The 24,822-nt window shown below is 41.4% G+C and overlaps 2 protein-coding genes across 8 annotated transcripts in view; both read left to right on the top strand.

Moving 5' to 3' along the window:
* The first annotated feature begins 748 nt into the window (after positions 1–748).
* Positions 749–24,822, top strand: part of PURA (purine rich element binding protein A) — a 64,063-nt gene continuing 39,989 nt past the window's right edge. For 2 of the 7 annotated variants that reach the window (XR_003204473.2, XR_012376748.1), the window contains exon 1: positions 1,288–1,820. Coding sequence is in view for 5 of the 7 variants with exons in the window: in XM_073887839.1 (XP_073743940.1) it covers positions 7,684–8,655 (972 nt within the window). In the remaining 2 variants the exon portion in view is untranslated. Of the gene's footprint in view, positions 885–1,287; positions 1,821–6,477; positions 7,015–7,539; positions 12,931–24,822 lie in introns of those variants that run through there. The other 5 variants (XM_073887839.1, XM_073887840.1, XM_025852265.2 and 2 more) reach the window with 5 other exon arrangements.
* On the top strand, positions 13,069–22,254 carry IGIP (IgA inducing protein). Its single transcript, XM_025852284.2, has one exon. It carries the CDS (start codon positions 21,932–21,934, stop codon positions 22,091–22,093), a length of 162 nt encoding a protein of 53 aa, XP_025708069.1. The 5' UTR covers positions 13,069–21,931; the 3' UTR covers positions 22,094–22,254.

Raw genomic sequence — 24,822 nt, 5'->3', positions numbered from 1 at the left:
ATGGGGGGGGGGATCCAAAGATACCCGGAAGTAAACAATTGAGGGATTTCTGGCTTAGTGGATAAAGTAAGCAATAACATACCTAAGGTGTTTCCCTCTATTGGTGACAGACTCCTTGCAACTCCCAACAACCGACTTATATTTTTGTAACTCGATTTTATCATCTATAAAATGCGGTTAATTTCATCTCACTCCTACTTGCCTCAGAGGCTTAACTAGATAAAGCTTCCTTAAAAAAAAGGTCTGGTCCTATAATAAATTAGGTAGTTTAAAAGTCTAATGTTGCCTATTAAAACGGTGTTTATTGTGTATTGCAAGGTAACTTCAAAATAAAATACACTCAGTTAAATAAGTAAGGACAGTGACTAAATTTTCCTAAACTACAGATTGACTTTTCTGAGACCTATTTAAATAACTATAAAGATGGTACGGCAGCTTTCTATTTATTTGCAGCTGATAATTTTTAATTGATCCATCTTCCACGTAGGCAATGTCACAGGGAGATGTGACAGCATACAAAGTGAGGAAAAAAGTTACCGTGCACCAAAAATCTTGTCAAACTTGCTAAGATTTCAAGAAAACTCTTAAAGAACATTTTATAGTTCTGCATTTCGCCCTTGCGTACCAACTTATGAAAATTAACTCGTCTCTTACACTTTCTCCCTCTCAGACCAAGGACGCATAAATAATATTTATCAGGGTTTTGTCCTTAGTCACAGTCCCTCAAAGAGGCCCAGTTTCACCTACACTGCGTGGGAGGCTGGGCAGCAGCCCCACGCTTCCTGTCAAGGATTCCTGGGGCTAAAGCCTGAACGTGGTCTCGCCTTTCTTCTTTATGCTAATTCTGCCCTTCAAGCCCTCTCCGCGGGCGTCTGAAGGCCAAGGTGAGACCCTCCCGGGAGATGAAAGGCCTATTGCCTCCTGAGACTTGCGGGCGGAACGAGGGCGGGGGAGAGGGTGACAGGGTGGTAGCTGCACCGGTAACGACGCTTAGGGCCCTAAGTTGGAGTTGATGCAGGCCCTACGGGGTTCTAGCCCCGCCTGAGCCTAGCTCCAGCCTTCAAAGCCCAACGAGGGTAAATCCTCCTAGGGGCGCCACGGGCGGTGAGTGGAGGAAGTGCGGGCAAAGAGGCCACAGGCAGCCCCCTCCTCAGACGCGCCTCAAGGCCTGGGCCGTGGGCTGTTGACGCGCCAACGGCGGGGAAGGCGCGCGCACGCGCAAGAGGGGGGCGGAGGGAGCGCGCTCCGTGCCCGCCGCCGCGGCAACTGAAACGGAGGAACGCGAGGGCGGAGGGCGCGAGCCACGGGGGGAGGATGGGGGAGAGATGGTGGGTAACGCGGAGCGCGCGCTGACGTCGCTCGGAGTCACGCACGGAGCGCCGGGTTACGCGCCGACGTCTGGCTGCCACGACTTGCCGTCTGCGGCGGCGGCGAGCGGATCCCGCAGGGGAAGGAGGAGGAGGAGGGAGAGCCAAGGGGGCTGTGAGTGAGCGGGAGAAGCAGGGTGTGAGTCGGACTTGCCCGCGGGAGGGAGAACGAGGGAGAGCCGAGCCAGCCATCCGAGCCGCCTCCTCCTCCTCCCCTCGGCGTCCCGCCCCCGCCTGCCAGCCCGCCCTCCTTCCTCCTCAGCCGGCAGAGCCCGAGTGAGGCGCCGCTCGGCTCGCGCCGCTGTCCAGGACAGGTGTGCGCGCGCGCGCCCTCCTCCCCCTCCTCCCCTCCCCCTTTCCTCGCGCCAGCCTAGCGCCTGCCTAGCGCGCGCCCTCCCTCCCTCCAGCCCGCGCCCTCCCTCACCTGCGGCAGGACAGCGCCCGCCCGCCCGGGTAAGCCCCTCGCGACCTTCCCTGCTGCCACTGCCACAACTCGAGGTGCCGCCCACCCCGTCCCCTCTAATTGCCCTCTTATGCCCCAGGAATAATTACTGTACCATTGTAGACATCCTAGCACCCTCCCTCCGGGGACTCTGGCAGTGCAGCAACATCCCCCCCACCCCCGTAGCGCACGAAAGAACGAACGAACTCCCACCTCCAAAAAAGAAAAAATCACACGCCCCTTAAGAAAAAAAAAAAAAAGATAATCCTACCTCCGCCGACGCTTGTAGACCACCAGTGGTGCCGTTTGCTTAGCAATTCCTAAGCCCCATTTCCCCTGGCCACCTTAGCCCCGGGCCTGGGACAGTGCGCCAAATGTGGCCGACACTCCCTGCACAGCAACCCTGGCAGGAGGGGAGAGGAAGGAGGGTTCTAGGCTTCACTACCAACCCCTCCTCTTCTCTGTTCAACCCCCACCCCCGCAATGCATACACCCGCCCAGGATGCGTTGTAAAAATAAAAAATAATACATTGGTGCTGACATCGCAGATGAAGGCAGGCCCAAGGATGGGTGGCCCGAACAAGGCATTTTTGCTGCCCCACGGAGCTAGGTCAGCTCAACAGTCTTCTCTGCCTTTGTTCGGGGGCAAAGGGAACGGATGCGAAGCTGGAGGGTCTTCCCTTTGAGCGACAGTGGGTTTCGGAGGCGGCTGAGATGTCTGTAGAAGGGACCCCCACAAATATATCTGCCTTGATTCTGAACTTGGGTAGAGAAAGGCCCAAGTCCGGATAGAGCAAGTTTCTTTGGCTCGTTGCTGTCTACCCCTGAATTAATGCCACTTCATTTCCGCTGTCTGTGAGGGACCCTCTTAAAGGTTCTAATTCGTTCTGTCGGGCCAGGTGCTTTTGGAGAGCTTTTTGGCAGCGGTGCCTATGCTTGTGTCCCGTGTCCTTGGAAGGGAGGTCCCAGTGCTTTAGACGGAATTTGGTTTGACATCTTTTGGTAGACTATCAGAGGAGAAAAGGATTTTTTTTTTTATTATTACTTTAAGACCCCCACTGCTTCCAGCCCAAACTGACGTTTGCGAATTGCGGCTTTGAAAATTGGAGTGTTGACTAGAGTGTGGAGAGTTGCTGATTTCATTCCTTTGGGTACTAGTAAAACCTTTTAAGTATCAGCCGGAAGAGAGTGAGCTATTGACATTTGCATCGGTTCTGTTTGGGCCTTTTGGGTACATAAAATGTCGGGTTCTCGGAATCTTTGATCGAATTTAGAATGTGTGCTACGTTTATTTAACTCTTTTGCAAATGCTTAAAATGAAAACATTTTGTGAAGTGCGAGGATTCTATCACATGGGTTGTTCTCTTCAGATTTTGAATGTTTAATTCATATCTTTAAACATTAAAATAGCATTGGAGAGGCATAATTTCAAAGATTAGGTGAGCTATAGAAGGACGATTTGCTTTTTAAAAAAAATGATTGATGAAATACTATTACTATTTGTCTTTGTTGTTGTTAAACGTTAACATTTACTTTACCCTTCATTTTCCTGGTAGTTGGCCCTGAGAAGAAATGGGTAATTCCTCCACTTTGAACACTTGCAGTACATTATTCCAGTTAGTTTTAATGATTTGGGTATTGAAGATATATAATTGTCTAGTTTAAGACATGCATTTAACCTAAGTAGCACTTGAAAACACAATTTCTAATGTTCTTGCTTCTCTTTTATTTTGGAAATCTGTGCTATTAATCAGCATATTGTTTCTGTTGGGAACTCCATAATCAAAAGGGTTGATTACCCAGAGGTAGATCCCCTCCCTCCAAGTTTATTTTATAAATGTGTGTGTTAATTTTTACTTTTAAAGACTAAAGCTGAATTAGATTATTTCAGAATCACCCGTAGTTCAGGCTGACGAAGACTGAGGCTTTTTTCCTTCTTGTTCTGCCTAATGTTTGTTTCACTCGTGAACAATTTTTTGTTGGTAAGAGTTTGTTAACGACATAGAGATAGTGGGATTAAAAATAAAGCAATCTCTGTTCTCTTCAAAATCTGTGTGTAGTATTAATAAAAGAGCACAAGAAATCTAAAGATATTTATCAGATTTTTTAAAGTAAGCAAACTTTGAGTAGAAAGGGAATATTTTTTGACGATTTTTAATTAACACCTATATTTTGCGACATATTAATATATTTCGTTTCCCCTTTGCCTTTCCTACATTGTATTGAAATCATCAGTTTAATTTTACAACTGTTTGTTTCAAAATAACAAATTCAAAAAGCTAGACACTAGAACTGACTTTTCATTTACTAAGTATATTAGGTAATTAGCAAATGGCTAGAAGTCTTTTCAAATCTACAGATTTTCTAATGGAGTTTCAATGTTAGGATGCAAATCTAACTTTGAAATTCTTTTTAAGGTTCTAAACTTTTTAAGACTTTCCTCTGAGTCAATATTCATTGTTCCCAGACTGCCTTTTAAGGCTGCTGTGTTCTGTAGCCTAAGGAAAGCCGCCTTTCACCACCATGCCCTCCCTAGTCTGACCAAAGCCCCACAGTTAACAGGCTTATCCTGAAATTAACTTTTTGAGTAGTGAAAATATACTAAATATCCAATTTATCATTGAATCATTTTGGAAAAGCCATTGCTAACCTTGTTTATCTTTTAGATACACTTGTAAAATAGGGGAGAAACTGGTATATAATGACAGAAATTTTATACATATATAACATAGTATAACATAAGTAAGTGCATATTTATGTGTGGAGAGATTCAGGTCTCAGTCATTTGCTGATTTGGGCTTAAAATTCCCAGTGTAAGCATGCAAATGATATTTAATTTGTGTTTTGTCTAGAAACTTCGTCAGTTGCCTCTGCGCTGGGGAACTAAGAACTCAGTTTCTGGTGACAGACACCTTTTCAGAAAATCAGGGTGTTCCCAAACTCAAACCGCTTCAGAACCCCTGGATCTAAATGTTTGGAACAGAGGGCAAGGAATTTAGACTCTAAAGTTGGTCCAAGAAGATGGGCAGTTTTAAACCCTAGTTTTCTGTCCTGGAGGAAGCAGTCATTAGTGTGGAAGAATGACAGGGACCGGCAGGCGCGTGCTCCTTCTTCGAAATCCCATTGGGCTTCTTGCTGCTGTGAGCTCTCTTGAAGGGGCAAGGGCTTGGTTCTGCACAAGGTAAACCCCAGAAGAAGAGCAGCGGTTCTTCTAGATCAGACTTAAACAGATCTTAGCCTCATTTTACAGCTCGGAACGTAATACCCCGCCCTGCTCTGTGTGGAGACCCTGCCACTCAGCCTTTCCGTCCCAGTTTGGGGCCAGGGTCTATCCAGGGTCCTGATCGCTACTGTGTGAGCCTGGAGGAGCCACTGCTTTTTCTCACTTGAAATTTTGCGCGGTCTTGAAGTTTGCCAACAGTTCTTCTCTCCCCTTCCCTGCAGACTTGGGGACAAGGGAGGGAGTTCAGAAAAATCAGCACTAAAAGGGTACCACGTGATACTGGAGGATGCCCCCCCCCCAACTAAGGAGAAGTTTTTTATGGGGCCCAAAGTCTGGATTTCTGTCTCTCAGAATGGGCCTCTCCTTCAGGGAACAATTTCAGGGACCACCGGACAGGTGAATGGTTCTGGGGCTCGTTCCCACAGGACTACTCGAGTTTGCTCTTTGGTAGCCATCGTGCTTTGCCCTGTTTCTTGCTCTTTAGCGGGAAGTAGCTAACATCAACCCAGAGCCAAAGGAACTAATGCTGGGTGGAACGGGGCCCTTGCTAAGAGAAAAGGGAAGCTGTGAATACTTAGCAGGCAGGTTTGCCTAGGTGATGAAAGGATATATTCGGGGGCTTTCAGGGCTCAGGCATTGACAAGGCTTATGTACTAGACTGGTCTGGGTTTCTTGATCATTACTTGATCTACCCCTTTCTTTTCCAGGAAGCTTGTGCAACTATGTACTCAGCTGTCTCTGGGGCTGAATGAGGGAGGCAAGACTCCTTACTTTGGGGGTTGAGGGATATCCAGTGGGAATGGAGCCCACAGATGGGACAGACACTCTTCTAAGGATGGAGGCAGCAATTCATGCTTGAGAAAGCCAGGAGTAAGGCTGTGAGGTCTGTATCCCCTGAGCCCCCTGCAGAAGGTGATTAAGGAGAATGTACGGGGATTGGCCGGGGTTCCCCTGGAGATAGGCCTTAGCTTTCCCTCAACTGTTAGAACTACAGACTGCAGGGAGGGAGTATGAGCATTTGCTGTGTATCTAGGAGAAAGAAAACAGGCCCCAGATTATGCCTTAGATCTAGGGAGATAGAATTCATTTATTTCCGAGCCCCTTTCGGAGACCAGACACCCCCTTTAGCTGTCACTGTCCGAAGATTCGTTGGTTAATTCGTGGTTGGCAACCTAGCTGTCACCTAAAAACCATTAATCACTTAATGTTTTACTTTTTGAGAGGTGGGGGCTCTCCTTGACACTTAAAGAGTTTCTGGGAGGTGGGGTAAAAGGGGCGAGCGAACCTGCGTTAATGAAACCCGTAAGGAACTGCGTTTCCCAGGAAATTCCTGACATTTTTAGTTCGTGAATTTCCTAAATCTTGCTTGGTTTTCTCTTCCATTCTGGGTCCTTCCAGAGGGGAATAAGAGTGGGTTGGGGGCCGAAGGCTCGGCAGGGCCTGGTTCATCTGCAGAGCTGGCCGGCAACCCAGGTTGGGCTCAGCCTTGAGCAGGGTGCCCCCCTTCCCCAAATCTCGGAAGGAGGAGGGGGAGGCAGGCAGGCAGTTGTGGTCCCAAAGGGGGCCGGTTGATGGCTTTTGGGTGAGTGTGGGGTTTCTTTTTGATTGTTGCTTGGGGGGAAGGGCAGAGACAACGCGAACAGGCACTGCGGGCACCCCGGCCCTGGTGCGGCTGCCGTCCTCTGCTCGGCTCCCCCCCGCCGGTGAGTGCGCCCGCCCGCCCGCCCGCCCGCCCGACTGACTGTGCGGGGCTGCGGTTGGGGGGAGGGGGGAGCGGGATCATCTGAGGCCAGAGCCGCTGCCGTGCGCGGGGAGGGGGAGCGGCGGGAGCAAGGGGAGGGACGGGCTAGGTGTCTGCTGCTCCGCGCCACTGCTGCCGGCGCCCCGTCCTCATCCCAGGCAGCCCCTTCTGCAGCTAAGGGTTACCGCCGCACCACCTCTCTCTCCTGTTACTTGCCCGCCTCTGCGGCCAGGGCTCTGCGGTAGGAGACAGCCCAGCCGGACAGTGGGTGGGCCTGTCTGGGTTTGGGTTTGGGTCTGGCTGGGGCCCACAGGGAAGGGGGTGGCCGTGACTCGGTGTCCCCTCTCTGCAGCGGGCTCAGTTGCGCTTCACAGGCCCTTCCCCCCACATCCTCTCTTTGGGGTCACTGGAAAGCAGAACTCAGGCCTGCTCCCTGTGATTAGTATGGCAGTCCCCTTCTCACCCCTGGTCCCCCAACTCCCTGGGCCGAGGCCGCTCAGGGTCTGGCCAACAGCGACAGCCACAGTGGTGGTGGCGGCAGCAGCTGCGACGCGGCGCGTCCCACACACACACACCCCCCCCCAGCCAGGGGTGTGGGGTGAGGGCCGGCGGGTGGGCGCCGCCTGGCGGGCGGGCGGGCAGGGGGCTGGCATCAGGGAGGGGGCGCATGTCACGTGCCGGCGGGCGGGTGGGCGCGTACAGTAGGGCGCCCTGCTACTGTACTGGGGAGTCAGTGCCCTGTTACCGGGTCTCGTCTCTCCCGCAGATCTCGCGAGAGTGGCTGACTGGCTGTGGGGGTTGCGGCGGCAGCAGGCGGAGCCGGGGAGGGAAAGCAGCGGCGGCTGAGGCGACTGAGGCGGCGGGCGGAGCGGCAGGCGGCGGCGGCGGCGCGGCGGCGGAGCGCAGCATCATGGCGGACCGAGACAGCGGCAGCGAGCAGGGTGGTGCGGCGCTGGGCTCGGGCGGCTCCCTGGGGCACCCGGGCTCGGGCTCGGGCTCCGGCGGGGGCGGTGGTGGCGGCGGGGGCGGCGGCGGCAGTGGCGGCGGCGGCGGCGGCGGGGCCCCGGGGGGGCTGCAGCACGAGACGCAGGAGCTGGCCTCCAAGCGGGTGGACATCCAGAACAAGCGCTTCTACCTGGACGTGAAACAGAACGCCAAGGGCCGCTTCCTGAAGATCGCTGAGGTGGGCGCGGGCGGCAACAAGAGCCGCCTCACTCTCTCCATGTCAGTGGCCGTGGAGTTCCGCGACTACCTGGGCGACTTCATCGAGCACTACGCGCAGCTGGGCCCCAGCCAGCCGCCCGACCTGGCCCAGGCGCAGGACGAGCCGCGCCGGGCGCTCAAGAGCGAGTTCCTGGTGCGCGAGAACCGCAAGTACTACATGGATCTCAAGGAGAACCAGCGCGGCCGCTTCCTGCGCATCCGCCAGACGGTCAACCGGGGGCCCGGCCTGGGCTCCACGCAGGGCCAGACCATTGCGCTGCCCGCACAGGGGCTCATCGAGTTCCGCGACGCTCTGGCCAAGCTCATCGATGACTACGGAGTGGAGGAGGAGCCGGCCGAGCTGCCCGAGGGCACCTCCTTGACTGTGGACAACAAGCGCTTCTTCTTCGATGTGGGCTCCAACAAGTACGGCGTGTTTATGCGAGTGAGCGAGGTGAAGCCCACCTACCGCAACTCCATCACCGTGCCCTACAAGGTGTGGGCCAAGTTCGGACACACCTTCTGCAAGTACTCGGAGGAGATGAAGAAGATTCAAGAGAAGCAGAGGGAGAAGCGAGCTGCCTGTGAGCAGCTCCACCAGCAGCAGCAGCAGCAGCAGGAGGAGACCGCCGCTGCCACCCTGTTGCTGCAGGGTGAGGAAGAAGGGGAAGAAGATTGATCAAACTGAATGGAAAAAACCCACACACACATGCATACACACACACACACAGCCACACACAGAAAATATACTGTAAAGAAAGAGAGAAAAAGTAAAAAAGTAAAAAAAAAAAAAAATAACTGTTAACTCCAAGGGAGCACCACCCACAGAACCTCCACCAACTGACAGTTTCTCTTCTTGACTTGCCACCCATCGCTGGATGTTGTCCACTTTATCCACCATATAAAACAGTAAGCAGCTGCTAAAAACAAAAAAACAAAAAAAATACAAAAAGTAATAACATTATATGAACTGTGTTTCCTACTTGATTAAAAAATATAAAGAACTGAGTGTTTATTTCCCTAATTAACCAAGAACTTTTGTACACGTTTAAGCTATTATTATTAAAAGTGTTTGCAAAATGGTCAAGATTATAATATTGCTGAATTATATAAAAGTCCTTTTCATGTTGAGCTAACATTTGACTTTAGCACAAAAAAGAGATATTTTAGAACACGTAAAATAATATTTTTAGTTTTTCTCATTTTGTTACCAAATTTCAAACCTTACATGGAGGTTATTATAGTATATTTGACACCCTATATACCTGTGATTAGAGATGTGTATATATATGAGGGCTAGGCATGCTGTGTGTCTGAGCTTTGTCTAAATGTTATGCAGAAGTTTGTAGAGTTAAAGGTACGTAGGTTTAATTCATGCAAGGTAAACAATAAGTGCTCTCTTTTATACAATATGCATTGCATCTGGACCTTAAACATAAAAATGGTCAGTGAAACTTCTGTGAACATGAAGAAATTATTAAAAAAGGCATTTAAATGAAATTTGCTAAGTTGTGATTTTTACGGTTGGAACCAAAGTTATTCAAATAGTAAAAGGAAAAAGAGAAAGAAAGATAAAGGAAATCTCCCATAATATTTTTCTGCATCTGTTTGCTTTGACTGAGTAGGTGTTTTGTCATTATTGTGTATATGAGATGTATCGTTCATAATATATTTTTTTTATTATGTGTAGAAAGATTTTAAAAACTTAACTAACGTGCAGCAATTTCCAGTGAACCTGTACTTGGACATCAGGTAGCGAGTCTATTTGTGGTCACTAGCACTGTCTCCTAAACTAGTAAGAGGTCTGAAGCTATTCTTTGATTTTTGCCAGTGCTATTAACTTACGTAGACCTGTTAAAAAGCAGAGCAACACAATTAATAGTTATCCTACTGAGCCATGGATTCTGAGTTTCATTTTAAAAGTGAAAGCCAAGTTGGTATGTGTAAAGGATTTCCATGTAGCTGTGGTGCTAGTTATTACTGGCTACATTATATGCTAAATGTATTTGTGTTCCCCAAGTGTACAAGCCTTCTATCAAAAGTATGTCCTATAACTCATATATTCAAGGTGTAGGGTATGAAAATGCAAAGCTTAGGAGAGCACTTTACCAAGCTGGTGTCCTCCAAACTGAAATTGTTTGTAACGATAGTCTTTTACAGGTTTTCATTTAAAGATGTTTGTGTGCTTTTAATTGACAACTAACTTCTTGCTGCTGTATAGTAAAATATTAATATATTTTTATCATTAAACTGCTGCATGACTATCATCTTTGAGTGAAGAGAAAATGTTATAAAAAAAGATGCCTTAAACAGTACATTTTGGTTTGGAATTCTGTAGAAAGTATTTTGGTTTAAAAAAAAAAGGATCTTGTCTGATATAGAGAGTTCTGGGGATGGAATTGTTTCTTGGCAAATCCAGCCATATAGATCTTACTGCTGTATGTAGAAGACACCACCTGTAGGAGCTGGAAGGTATCAGTGCTTCTCACATTGTAAAGCATTGGCCTAGGAAGGTGAAACAGTTGTCTTTTTGAAGGATTTTTTTTTTTCTGCTGGTTCTTTGGGTTTTGATTTGATATTTTAAGCTCCCTGGTTGAGTGTGTTGTCTTTGTTTTTGAGATCTACTGTATGTGTTGAATAACAAGCTATTTCCATTGTACTGTGCATTTTCCCATTAAATTGTTTGCTTTTAATATTCATACAATGTTAAATATGAGGTGACCGTACAATAGTTAGGAATTTCTTTACTTACAAAAATCACTGGAAATGATTAAATTGCTTTCCCCTTCCCCCAAGGTGCATTTTTCTTATTTCCATATAGTAAAGTTGAGCTTTTACAGTGCATAATGTGACATTTGGAATGCTTATCAACTGCATGTAAACATTAATAACCTGCACTTTTTTGTCTTAAGGTTTGTTGAGCTGTTTTGTTCACTGTACTTTTACTGTGATATGGAAAAGACTGCATTCTCTGTGCTGTTACTAGTTAGGAAAGAGAATTGCTTTGATTTTGTCTCTTGTTTACTATAGCTTCTTAAAGTTAAGCCTTGTACTACAGGTTGTTGGAGTACGCCTAGATCAGTGTTTCATAGTAGCCAGCAATAAGTAGTGCAAGTCAACAAAAACACAGCAAACTTAGGCAAAGTGTCCTTTCTTTGAGATGCGAGTTCTTTCATGAGGTTTTCTTTAGGGTCAGAGTTACCTAAAGTGAAGCCTTTCTTACCTACAGACTTCAGATTCTGCTTGGAATCCTACCGGATCAATAAGCACATGTATTGTGCAATTGTCTTTACACTATAACAGTTAAACACAATCTTACTAAGATTTTGAAACCAGTGTCTGATTTATGGTCAGTGGGTTTAAAAAGAAATCCACATGCAAATCTTTTAAGACTTAAGAGATGATCTTAGAAAAGACTAAGTGACTGTAAAGATGCTCTTTTTTGCATCTCACTTTACCTCCCCAAGCACCCTCCCAACCCTCCCTTCCCTCTACTTGTTTCATCCTTTCCTCACCCTTCCTCCCAGGTGCTCGGTACTTTACCAAGGTTCTTATCTCAGTGTTTTATGTTGGAGTTTTTCCTTGTTTTTATTTTACTAGTTGGTAAACCCTGTTTGTGCTGAAATGAAAAAGGAGATGGTATATTTGACCATATGTGTTACTCATAGAAGACAGTATGATCAAATGTGCCAAAAACAAGCAAACAAAACTTAATTCCTGACAAGTATGCCTTATTTTTAACAATCTGCTTTGTCTTACGATTAAGGTCCAAGAGCTTGGTTAAACTATATTATTTGCCTAAGTATAAAAGAAAACTTGAAATGCATTGCAATATTGACATTCTTTAAAATGAGAGACACTGTCAAGTAATTTAATCCGAGATCAGCCACCAGATTTGAAATGCCCATATATGTGTGTGTGTTTGGTGTTGTTCGTTTTTTTTTTCTTTTAAATCACCAAATCTTTTTTTAAGCTACTTTTTATTTGTGCCTCCTATTTATCATGCTGATGTTAGAAGCAGCAGTCATCCAGCCACAGAGGGAGCTAAAGTTAACTAACCAGAACTGTAGAAATCATTATACATGCCTTTGACAACAAAGGAAGTTCATAAGAAAAGCCATGTCGGCTTTTCCTCTACTAGATACAGATTGAAGGTAGATGAATATTTGCCAAATGGAAAGGAGAGACAATGTGAGTCAGGAAAGACAAACTTTCCCAGCTTCCTAAAAGCCATGGAGAGTAGAAACCAAAACCAACAGGGAAATAAAAACCTTGAAAGTCTCACTTTCTAGTCCCATGCAGGGGTTGAAATTTGACTCAAAGTGGAAAATATATTGATAGGTTTTTTAGGTCTTCACATCTAGAGATGGATAACTATTCCAATTTGATTTTTCAGGTAATGGAGAAAGCTGCTAGTAATTTTAACCCCTGCCTAAAGAAGACATAATTTCATTTGGGAGCAAATACTTATTGCCTTGAAAAATAGCACTGTAATAGCCTATGATAATTAGTTGTAGAATAACCTTTATCCCTTTTAAACTATGCAAATTATTAAATAAGTGTAAATTAGGACTCAATTAAAGATAGTTGATTATATTGCAATCAAATGGCATTCACAAACTTAACTGGAGCATATACAAATGAAATCTATTAGTCTAAGAGTTTTGTATGCTAACAGAAAAATATAATTTAGCTACCTATTCTAAAAATGGTGAATATTATTAATATTGTATAATAGGACTGGGAAGACTGCCTCCTTTTTTGAAGAGAGAGAGATTAAGGATTTTTATAATTGTTTTTCATCAAATTTTAATATTTTTGTCAAATTTTTAGGTATTTAATTTGTAAAACAGTTTGCTTTGTACTGGCATACAGAAAATAGGGTATTGATTTTAAACTTTTTGAAGCCAAGTGATCAAGTACATTTGTAATAAAAGTCAATGGATCTATATCAGTTGTACTCACTGTTTTCATTTCTTATTCTTATTAATACAGGAATGCTGTACTTTTTCTGCAGGAACACTGTACTAAATTTGGGTGGAAGGGAGGGGAAGAGATAAGTCCGTTGATAATGAGAATCTGGGTGGGTAACCATGGCCCAAGCACTTTATATAATGTTTAAGTCGATTCAGATTTGGTATATTAAAAAAGATGCATATGTCAATTTTTTTCTTCCTGTTTTCGTATGAAACTTGATGTTTGTGGGGGTTATCTCATTCATTGTTTCTGTGCTTTAACATTTTGCATTTGGCACTATTGAAACTTTCTAAACATATTTTTCTTTTATGACAAATTTGGGTTATATGCCAGCCATGGTGAACCCACCATAGGCATGATTGTTATTTCTGTCTCCCACACGTGGTTCACTCTCTTTTCTTCAATATTCCCACTCATTTTTTCATATTTTACACACACACACACACACACACACACACACACATCTAGATGATTTTAGAATGGAGATTTCTGAGATTGTTGCTGTAGTTGTTTTCATAGCTCCACAATTCATTTTATTTTACATGTGAACGTATTTTTAATATTTTTCCCCCACTAAAAAAATGAGATACCAAATCTAATGACTTTTTTCCCTTTTCTGAGTTTTTCAATATCAGAATGAGATCCTGCTTTCTATGTAAAAGGATGCTAAAAAAGAAAAGGGAATCTTCAGCAATTTAGGTTTGGAACAATTGGTGATAACTCTGAGTATAACATTTATAGCTGAATATCCTTAAATTTGAATATCTTAATAATTTGGAGTGATAAATACTTTTTCCTGAGAGTGGAATGAATAGGAAAAAGAATTTATTGGAATTGCTTAGGTGAGCAAATTCACTGAAGTTATTTGTGTAAAGTTTTCTGTAAAAGTTTATCCATTTCTAAATCAAATTATATTTCTGGATTTTTTTTTAATTGCACGTTAACTGAATTTAGACCATTTGTAATGGATTACACTATGAAACTAAAATGATCCCTGCTATTAAAATCACTCTTTTCACCCAGCTGCATTAATTACCATAGAGAATTTGCAATATATTTTTAAGAAAACCTGATTTTAATATTTGGGGAGTTATTTGATCCTAAAAACCTAAATTTAAGGCCTAGGCCATTTGACAGGCTCTTTTCAAACAGAAATTTCATTATGGGTTAAGTGAAGATCATCTAAACTAGCATTAACGTGTCAGGTAGAACTCCATAATGCAAAAACGACCAAGTGAAAAGTAAAAGATATGATTGGTTTCAAGCCAACAATTTGTCATCTTACAGCTGCTAAACTGACTACCAAGTTTTGACGTTGAATGGTCTAGGCAATTTATGTCTTTAGGAAAGCTGAGTATGGCAAAGGTTGTTTGTTAGAAACATTTTTCTTAAAAAAAATACAGTTACTCATGTATTTTTATTTTGTCCCCATATTATGTTTGGTATTTGTTTTCTTTTTCTTTTTTTTTCCCTGATGTGCTTTGCTTTTGTGGAAAATTGTCTTGTTTGATAGGTAGAAACATGGTGGTGATCCTCTATGTAAAATAAAGTTAATTCTTAAGGACCAGAAATATTTTACTCATTTTGGAATTGCAAGATTTTTGAATTTTCATGAAAGCATACTTTGTTTTGATGACTATTAGCAGTTTGCTTATTAATTAAAATTTTATAGCATTTCATGGGGAAAATTAAGCTAAAAGTTTAATTTTCTTGATTTAGGATGCACTTTAATATTTCAAGAGGCCTCCAAGTTCAAGGACCAAACCTTTATATTCTGGAATTTTATGAATCATGGAAGTACTCTTCTTAACATGTGTTTTAGTCTAAACTGGATTAAAACAGAAGGATCCTCAGAGGACTTAAGGTGTCCTTATTGTGAAGTAGCAAACTTAGGGGACAGGTGTCTTAGGTATTCACCTTGACTAGCTCAACTAGTGATGGGCATCAGCTAATGAATTATTAGACACATGTTGGGATTGGGATTCAGCTGGAGTGGATTGGCAATTTCCAGTGTAGGTAGTTGTTGATGGCATTTGACCTACCTCCCTACCATATACGTTTGGCTTTTTTTTCCTCCCATCCTCTTTTTTCCTTTGTTTTCTCTCCTTTGTTCTCCTTACCATAGGCCTGCCAGTGACACTGAAACTTACCCCTTAAAGAGGGAAGTAAAGAAATTGCTGGCTCCTGCCTTAGAACATAGCTAACTGATCCCAGAAAGATTTCTGTATAATGAAGTAATTGGGCAGTTTTTCTGAGTGCTATTTCCCCCATAGTCTTAAACTGGCAATCTGAAGGGCATTGAAATTGTTAAGAAATTCGTGTATTGAAGAGAGTAAGAAGTATGTGTATTTTAGGTAAGTTACAGGGGGCTGAGATTTACTGGTTTGGAAATTTGAGAGCAGAAAGGGAAGAACCGTTCAATGTGTTGATGAATGGGAGTGTGAGAGTTATTTATATAAGGGAATGGTTTGGAGGTAAAGTGGGAGAAATTTTTACTGGGAGGTAGGAAAAGATACTAAGGTGGAGTCTTAAATGAGCGTTGTTTGCTAAGGACAATGAAGTTGATCTTCACTAAGGAAGTTTCAATAAAGCCAGAGAAAATGGGTCCCTTGTTGGTTATGAGAAAGCTGTTGGTCTGTAGCTAGATATGATGATGATGATGCATTATACAATCTGCTTTCAGGTGTAGGATATTTGCTTTTCCGGACAAATTAAGTAGCACAATTGTGGAATGACAGCTTTTCTGGTCAAAGCATGTTGGTACTGGGGACTTACTATTTTGAGGGAAAGAAGATAAGAAAATTTCAAACTTTTCCACTTATCATTTTTAAACTATCAGAAATATTTACTATACAGGTTATTTTCCTGGGCTCATGTTTCAGTGTAGTTTAGCTTTACTTTTCAAAATGGTCCTTAGATCAAATCATTTGATTTTATAGTTCACAAAGATCCATATCATACCTTGATTTTACAGAACCTTGAGCCTTTGGTCCACATTAATTTCTTACAAGAGAAGGGTAAACCAGGTAAAAACAGTAAACTGCAATTTTAGGTATCTTTTTCATTTCTTTTACATTTGCAGTCCCGTCATTTATGACTGTGGACCTTATGAGACCCTCAATAATACTATATTTCTGAAATTAGACAACATACCTCCCAAAACTAAAATTTCTGTTTGTATTCCCACTTTCTCTGTTATTTTAAAATTGTAGAATTCCCAAGTGGCAGATAATAATATAATTTAGTATATCTTGGAAGTTCCTATGTTCTTTGTAGGGTGAACTGATAGTGTCTAGATTTCTGTTCCCAGTATCCCAGGAACATTTTTAATTATTTAAGATAAAGAATTGCTATAATATTTTGTTTTTTAAATTACATAATTCAAGTGTATTTGGACTCCTTTTTAGTTTAATATAGACTTATCCTCTGATTCTGACAGATTATTTCATTTTACCCAAATCTGTATACATTAGTGATAAAATATCTTAGATAGCTAAAAAAGAGGTTCTGATTTTGTATCTGGAGAGTAACTTTTTTTTTTTTTTACAAATGCCAAGTTCATTAACAAAATTATTTTTATTATAATTTATTTTTTAGAGTTAACAGTATGCTTTTCCCATCCTACCGATTTTAAATTATGATACAGTTACATTCTATAACTTGTTTAAGTCTGTGCAGAGCCTTCTTAAATAGCCCCTCCCTTAGGAATTGTTTTTTTAAAAAGTGAATTCCCAAACCTAGTCAAGAACCAGTGATTTAAATGACTGCCTTTGAAAGGATTCCTTGAGTCTAGTCAATGGAGATAAATGATAGCCCATTTCCATGCTGCATACAGTTGTTAGGGTTTATAAAGTTGTCAATATGTAAAAGTGCAAAAGCAGGAAAGATGTAAAGTTGCCTATAAAATTTCTAGTTTTCATTATTTGCACTATTTATCTTTGCACTTGATTTTTTGGGAAAGTTAAGACTAGTCACTTTCACTTTTGTTTCTAGTCTTTTCTAATTTCTTACAGAATTGTTTTCAATATCCCACCCAAAGCAAAACTTATATGCAATTAAATATGCTTTATAAGTCCGAGAAAATATTTCTTAGTGTTAGCTATGTAGAACAAAAATTTGTTTTGATAAAAATTTTTAATATGGGCCTTTATTTGCCAATATAATCCTTTGTAAATGTGAGCTTTATTAAACTATTTAAATAGACAAAGTGAAAGCTTAGGATAGAAAAAAATATATATATATGTATATGAAACGATGTCTTTGAGATCCAGCTTCCAGCCTGAGATGGCCTGGTTTTGGAGTGTTGATTTATTTTCACTGAAGTCAATGAGATCTGAGTCTAGCTGGGTATTGGCTTAAAAAGCTGGAGGTGAAGTGGGTGGCAAGTGGCAGCTCCCTCTTTCATGTAGTTTTCCATAATGCTCATAGAGTTTCATCATGGTCTATATGATATAACTGGGTATTGAAATAATTACATTAAATGAATATTCCTTTTTGGAATTCAAGGTTCACTCACTTTTTGAGGGGGGGAGGGTGGCAAGGGATAAGAGACTTTATTTTAACTAGAAGAATTCTTATAACCTCAAGATGTACTCTAGGAAGAATAGGAGAACAAAATGTGTACCTGTGAACATATTTTTTGTCTCAGTGAGATTGTGCAACACAGTGTTCAAAATTGCAAAAAAAAAAGTTTGATAGTTTTGTCAATAGAACAGAAATGCGTTTTGGCTAAAATTAATTTTTGTACGTTATTTAATTATTTCATTTTATATTCCCTTCCCGTATCCTTTTGGGCGCTTCATACTTCTAACAAGTGAGAGGCCTCTCTTTAGATCTGGTTTATTTTTGGAATGCCTGAGTGTGTTTCTCTATTGGGGGGGGTCGCCACAGGGTGTTGTTTTAATTCTTGACATGCTCTTCTCAGCATGTTTTGGTAGTCATCCTGGATCTCATGTTTGCAAATTCTGTCGATAATTAAGTGATGTATTGACCTCTATGACATAGTGTGAATGTTTGTGGCTGGCCTTTATTGTAGAACCTTGTGGTTTTGCTTTCAATTGGGATAGAAAGTTAAACTTCCATTGTTCAAATTTTAGGTTTATCTAGTGGAATTGTGCCCGATAGTTGTCTAACTATAGACCAGTTTTGGGGAATGAAGGTTGACAAATGTGTATTTGACTCTAGATAATCCTTTACTCAAAATCGTAAATTAAAGGCTATAGTATTAGAGTTGTCTTAAGTTTTAGGTTGTCAGATCTTTAAATGTGGATGATGATCAGCATTGTGTTTATGAATTTCCTTAGGGAAAAGAGAAAAATTCAGTCTCCAAACCTTTTCTTAGAGACTAAACTTACCATATATGGAAAATGAAAATATTTTAAAAAGTGGCTTTGATTATTTTTTAATGGAGTTTAATCAGCTTAATTAATTATTTTTCCTAGGTTGAAGCACTTATTTCCCAAATTTGAATAAAGGGAAAAGATCAGCAATTTGGCCCCTTTTTTTTGAGGCCATTTTTAGTTTTCTGCCCTCGTTTCCCAACCCTAGTATAAAAATGAATTACGGGTATCCCTCTAAGTCCCTGTAACCCCTTTTTGAGATCACAGAAACCTTTGATAATCTGATGAAAGTGATGGACCCTCTCCCCAGAAAAAAAAAAATGCACATACACAGATAATTTTACATACAACCTCAGGGGCATCACACATCTAAAACCCAAGTTAAGGATCTCTGCTCTAAGTAAACTCTATAGAGAAATTTTAATGCAATTAATTGATAAAATTAAGAACTAACTATTGGCTTAAAACATTTCAGATTGGAATTATTGTTAGATGGTGGCCCCTACTAGCAAAATGTGACATTGCAACCAGCTTTGTTAGACATCCAGACAGAAGGAAAAAAGAAGCAATGTTCTGAGAGCTATTTATAAGGAGTCAGGGCATCTCTAGACGTGGGAGCCATTCCTGGTTCAAGGCAGGGGTCAGGGTGCCTGACAGCTTCTAGCAGGGTAGAGTTTGATAAACCACAATGCTCAGGATGCCAAGGGGTTAGCCATTATCTTAACCCCTTCCTCACCAAAAGATTTAGTTTTGTCTATTAGGAAAAAAGAAGTCACTGGGAAAAAAAAAAAAAGATTTGCCTTACAACTTTGCTGGAACACATCAGTTTGGTGATGTATGGGACACCAGTATTATTTGTGAGAAGGTACATAAAACCAAAGTAAATTATTCTCTATGTAGAACATTATTTACTAGTATCATTTGTTTGGATGTATTAGCTTTGACAATTTTTACCAGTAAATATTGGTTTTATTTAAAACTGGGAATCCAGTTTATAAATAGGATAGTTGTTGTATCTGTCCTTTCCCCTATGTAAAGAATAGTTTAAAGATTTATGCATACTTTTTACTTTTCTCTCTTGATGCCATGGAGTGGGGTGGGGTGGGGTGGGGGGAGATCTTTGAGTCAATAACTGACAAAATGTCTTCTCCAAATTTAAAAATTGAGAAACAGCACTTTAAGTCCTAACTCTACACCATTTTAGTGCATGTATTAGTTTTCATTAATGATTTTTGGTGCATGCCTTTGGGCTTCTTCAAAAGTGTACAATAGGAAAGTATATTTCCTTTCTTAGAAAGGAGATTTTTTTCTACTTTGCAACTTGTGATTACAAAAATCTTCCTCTGTGGGAAGATTAACCATGTATTGAACTACTGAAAAGTATATATTTTTAGATATACAGAAGGAATCTACATGGAGCAGCATTCAGACCTATATAGAAGTCATAGCATTCTGTATAGGACCAAAAAGGAAATAACATTAAACACTTAAACAGACTTTGTTGGGTAGAAATACCTTTAGATCTTGCATTGACTTCCAAAAAGAAAATACCACAGAAGTTTGCTGAAAACTTTTGTTGTTTGAATTTTCTCTGTCAGTGTATTTAGCCCAAATATAACAGCTTTGGGTTAACACATACATAAGAATCAAAAAAACAAAGCTAACTAAATAGATCAGTCTGGTTTGTCAATCCAGCTTGACTGAAATAAGTAAACTAATCACTTGGAACATGAAAAACTGTCCAACTCCTCTAAGGTTTTGACAAAATAACCTTGGCTGATGTGGGAAGATACCCACTTTGATTTCTGACCTGACAGTGAAGATTCATGCTTGACATGATTTCAAACCTGACAGTGTCTGTTTAAGGAGCTATGGTACAGTTTGCTAATTCAATCCCAGATACCTGTTGATTACCTGTGAGATCTAGAGTCCAAAGTAGCCAGCAGCCATATCCCTGAGTGCTCTGTGCCCATCAGATCTCTTAAAGTAAGCAGGGTTGGGACAGGTCACAGCTCAGATGAGTGACCTCAGGTGCTGTGGACAGCCCCAGATTCAAGAATTGTATCTGTTTTCTTGGGAGTCATCACTGAACTAATGTCCCACATGGTGTTACTTACTGTAGATGCTCTCTCTTAGAGGAGGCCCAGAGCACACATCCTAATCGCTTGTGGTACTCAGAGAGGGGGTGCTAACTCTGAGGCCCTGGCCAAATTCCAGTTTAGGGATGTGGGTCTTCTTCTTGCCATTCTAATTGGAAATGTGCATCGCTTCCCATTTTCCCTGTTGACCTCAGTGCAAACTGCATTAGTCTGTTTCTTTGCCCTGGTCCCAGGTAAGATGCTGGTGTGTATTATATGGGCCATGTTCATGCCTTATCTTAATGCACAAGAGTTGAGGAATGAGTGAGCTCCATATCAAAGTGCCCTGTAGTTAGAGGGGAACTCTTGTGTTGCTTTGGAGGTGAAATGGGCCCTTTTAGCATAAGTTGGAGAATATGCACTGGCCAGAGGCTTCCAGCCATGAGGTGTGAATTGAAACCTATTTCCCTCTTTTCTTATAGCACGTTGAGAAAATCTGTTGGGTTTTCAGCAGTCAGGGAAGGCCGGAGTTCTGCAGCTTTAATCTGGGTAACTGAGGCTGGTTGGGGCAAGACTTTGGTTAATTAACTGGGTTCTCAGATGCCACAGACTCCGTGAAAAGTCACCATTATTTTCAATGGTTGTGATAGAATTTCCCCCCAGTAGCCATTATTTTAAGATTATATTGCAGAGTTGCTTTATTTGAGCTTTTCATGTATACACAATCCCAAACTGGAAGAAATAATTAAAAAAAAAAAAAAAGGAATCCTGCTGTGAAAGGTATATATTACTCTAGATTTTTCTTACTGTAAATATTGTAAGATTGTAATACTGTCGATATTTTATTAACCAACAAATGTTAATCTATGTGAATTCAGACTTATTTTAAATGTGCTTCTTATTTACTGTGTGTGGTCCCTGTTGCTGACAGTATTAAGTTATATTCTGATGTAAGATTAACTTTATTAAAGAATGTAAACATTCATGTTTCCTTATGGGAAAACAAATAAAGTATAAAGAAGACAATTCTTTTCATTAAAATATACTGTGTATTTACACTTGCTAGACCCAGCACCACTTATAAATTTAGTACACTGTTCAGAATTTTAGTTAACACGGCTGACATGGTTGTGCTCTGTTTGAAAGTCTAAGAGTAGGTATTGTTGGAATATAAAGTTTGTATTTGTCTGCTGTGAATCATAATCTTGAAATTTCTAATCAAGTTTGTAAAATTTTTATAGTAAAACATTTTAATGACAATTTAAAAATTTACTTCTCTAAAGAATGGTCAAAACAGTATCCTTTCAAAAATAGAATTGTTCTTTAATATCTTTCCAAACACTTTGGTTAAATGGACCAGATGTATATTAGTTAAAATTTAGGACAAAGTTGTGATATTCTTTGAGTTTACAAGTTAATCCTTATTGGAAATGTGCCAATTATACAGTAGAATATCATTAATTTGCACTGTTTGGGGACCCCATTAAGAATGCTGAATTTTGCCAACTAAGAAGTAAGCAAATGCAATTTAAAAAGTAAATTTGAGCATTCTGTATTAAATATGTGCAGTTATTATCACATGAAGAAGCGCAGCGTGTCGGGCTGTAATATAACCATACTTGCTGTCATGTTCTCCCATCTCAGTGCTGGGAACTCACCATGTGGAAACCAAGCAAATGTGTTGTGCATCAGCCGGCTTGAGTTTGTTCAATATCAAAGCTGAAACTAGCGAGGTCTGCTGTACTGCTTATTGAAGTATTGTGATTCTTTTAGGCATTGATTCTTACAAAATATATACTGTAACAGTATACTTTGTACAGATTTAAATTTTATTTGAAAAAAATGAAATAAAGTAGGCAAAAAAATAAAGATGTTTATTTTTCATGTGACTATATAAACAGATCAGTCTTTTGTTTCAGTGTCTTTGGGGGGATCTGGTTGCTCTTGCGTTTTTTTGTTTTGTTTTGATCGATGGAAACCATTTTTAGGACTCAGTAACAGGTATTCTTGCCTGATCATTAATTGGCTGCAAGCTTTAAGTGTGCTCTCTCGCACTGGAAAACTCTATTTTCTATTTTATTTTAAAACACATTTATTGGGGTGCCTGGGTGGTTTAGTCGTTAAGCGTCTGCCTTCGGCTCAGGTCCTGATCTCAGGGTCCTGGGATGGAACCCCGGGTCGGGCTCCCTACTCAGCGGGGAGTCTGCTTCTCCCACTCCCTCTCCCTCTGCCCCTGCTCCTGTGCTCTCTCTCTCTCACTCTCGCAAATAAATAAAATCTTAAAAAAAAGTCAAAAAGATAGGCAAGTCATTCACATAAAATCTTTAGAAATAAATGTGTTTTAAAGACATTTATTTACTTTTTTTAAAGATTTTATTTATTTGACAAAGAGAAACAGCGAGAGAGGGAACACAAGCAGGGGGAGTGGGAGAGGGAGAAGCAGCCTCCCCACCTAGCAGGACCCTGGGATCATGACCTGAGCCAAAAGCAGACGCTTAACTGACTAAGCCGCCCAGGTGCCCCTGAGTCGTTTTTAAAATTCTCTGATGGTATGATGGTTAACCTAGCCAGTCACAATTGAGGAAAAAGAAAAAGTTTTCCCATAAATCATGTCCCTTTCCCATGGAAGCGTTTTTTGTTTTCTTTCGTTTTAAAATTGAAGTTGGTTTAAGATAGTGGAAGACTTACCAAAGAGTGCATGACAAAACATTGAAGAGAATCTTCTGCAGAAAATAGAGGTTGTGCTTAAAGGTCCTTTCAGAACTGCTTTTCTAGTTAGTTGGAGTGGTAGACAGAGAATGAAGTTACCAATGAAAATGTGGCTCAAGTGTGATCCTTCAGAATAGTTTTAATGGGGTCTTCGTACAGAAGATTAGATTATTAGACCAAAAAAATCCCAGTTTTGTCCTCTAATTCAAAAACCAGTGGAGGCCTTATGTGCATGACATTTTCCCCAACCTTTAGAAGTAGAGCTGGAAGTTTTATTTCTGCTTTCTCCTCATTTTATCTTTGCTGATGCTTTCATTTACCTTCAGGATGGATAGAAGGAGGCTTGGAACAAGTAGTTTCAGGGACAAGGTTCCTGCAAAAGTCACACCATAGAAAATTTTTCAGTGTATTTAAATGTATGTGACTATTATATTCTAAAAACTGATATATGGCCATAAAAATATCTCAAGATCATAGTATTACAGTTCCAGGCTTTCCTGGGTGAATCCCGAGAAGGTTTTGCTATTGTTGTTACTGGTTTTTTCTTGCTAAAGTGGCCCTCCTTTGTAGAGAACAGCAGACTAGCTGTTGGACTAGCTTCTACATCTGACAGCCGCCACTCCAATAAAAATAATGCAGAAACTTTGCTTATGAAAACTTAAAGCTGAGGGTGTCACTGTTTGGAGGAGGTAGGTGGGGTGCAAAGAAAGTTTTCCCTACATTCTGCAGGGCTTCTGATTTGGGAGGCACACACAGAACAGGTGGGTACTTCCTGAAAAGGAAACCAGATTCCCTTCTGGGCTAAAGGCGGAATCAGTCTAACCCTTGGATCCCTTTCGAAGAGTTGGGCTGTCTAGTTATAGGAGCTTGAGGTGGAAATTCTAGCCATGATTTGTGGTAAGTATAAGGGAAGGAAAAGTCAGAAGCCCCCTTCCTCACTGTCTGTGACATTCTTTTAAAGACTCCTGATGGGACTATGATAAAATATGATAAAATATGCCCTGTAGTCACTTTGAAGAGCAAGTAGTGAAGAGCAGGGCTCCAGGGGATACAGACTTGGGGTAGGTCTGAACTACAGGACAAGGCGTATAGTGCAAGGGAGGGAGACCCTCAAGAAAGGGGCCCAGCATGTTCAACAGAATGATTTGTCATTTTTATTTAGCTCTTTGTTTTCTAAAGTGATGTAATTGGCAAACTCTTCCCACCCTCACCTCTAATAGATGTTAACTTTTATTTAACCATGTGGTATGTCATTTACTTTGGCTCTTTTGCATGATTTTTAGAAATCTCTTTGTTCCTAGTTCCAGTCTTTCTAAGCAGACAGGACTTTTTGATTGCGAGTACAGGGTTTGGAAGAGGTTCATTCAGGATCAGAGGAAAGAAGAGTTCTCTTTTTCGGTGTTTGACTGCTAGCTAACCTCAGGGCTGGCACACATCACCACGGCTTTCACTTCACCATCCCCCATGCTTCTGGAACTTGAGGGGGAGGAGCCACTATTTTTTCCTCTTAAAATGGGGATTCTACCCTCATATTGCAGATCTCCAGAGTGTTTTCAGTAAGGTTGTCCCAGTTCTCCTCAACAATGATTTTTATTTATTTTGATTTGTTCCAATTGGACCATTTGACGCTTAGGTTGGCAGTGAGGAAATGTCACAAAACAGAGTCAGTGAATGTTGCAATGTTTAAAAGAGCAGGATATCCCCACCTTATTCTCATCAATTTTTTAGTACTTACAAAGTTTC

Source organism: Callorhinus ursinus, unplaced genomic scaffold, assembly GCF_003265705.2.
Source record: "Callorhinus ursinus isolate GAN/ISIS: 27379988/994484 unplaced genomic scaffold, GSC_fseal_2.0 scaffold83, whole genome shotgun sequence".
NCBI classification, from domain to species: domain Eukaryota; kingdom Metazoa; phylum Chordata; class Mammalia; order Carnivora; family Otariidae; genus Callorhinus; species Callorhinus ursinus.
Note: the sequence above shows the minus strand (reverse complement) of the source record. Positions and strands in the feature narration are given on the sequence as shown.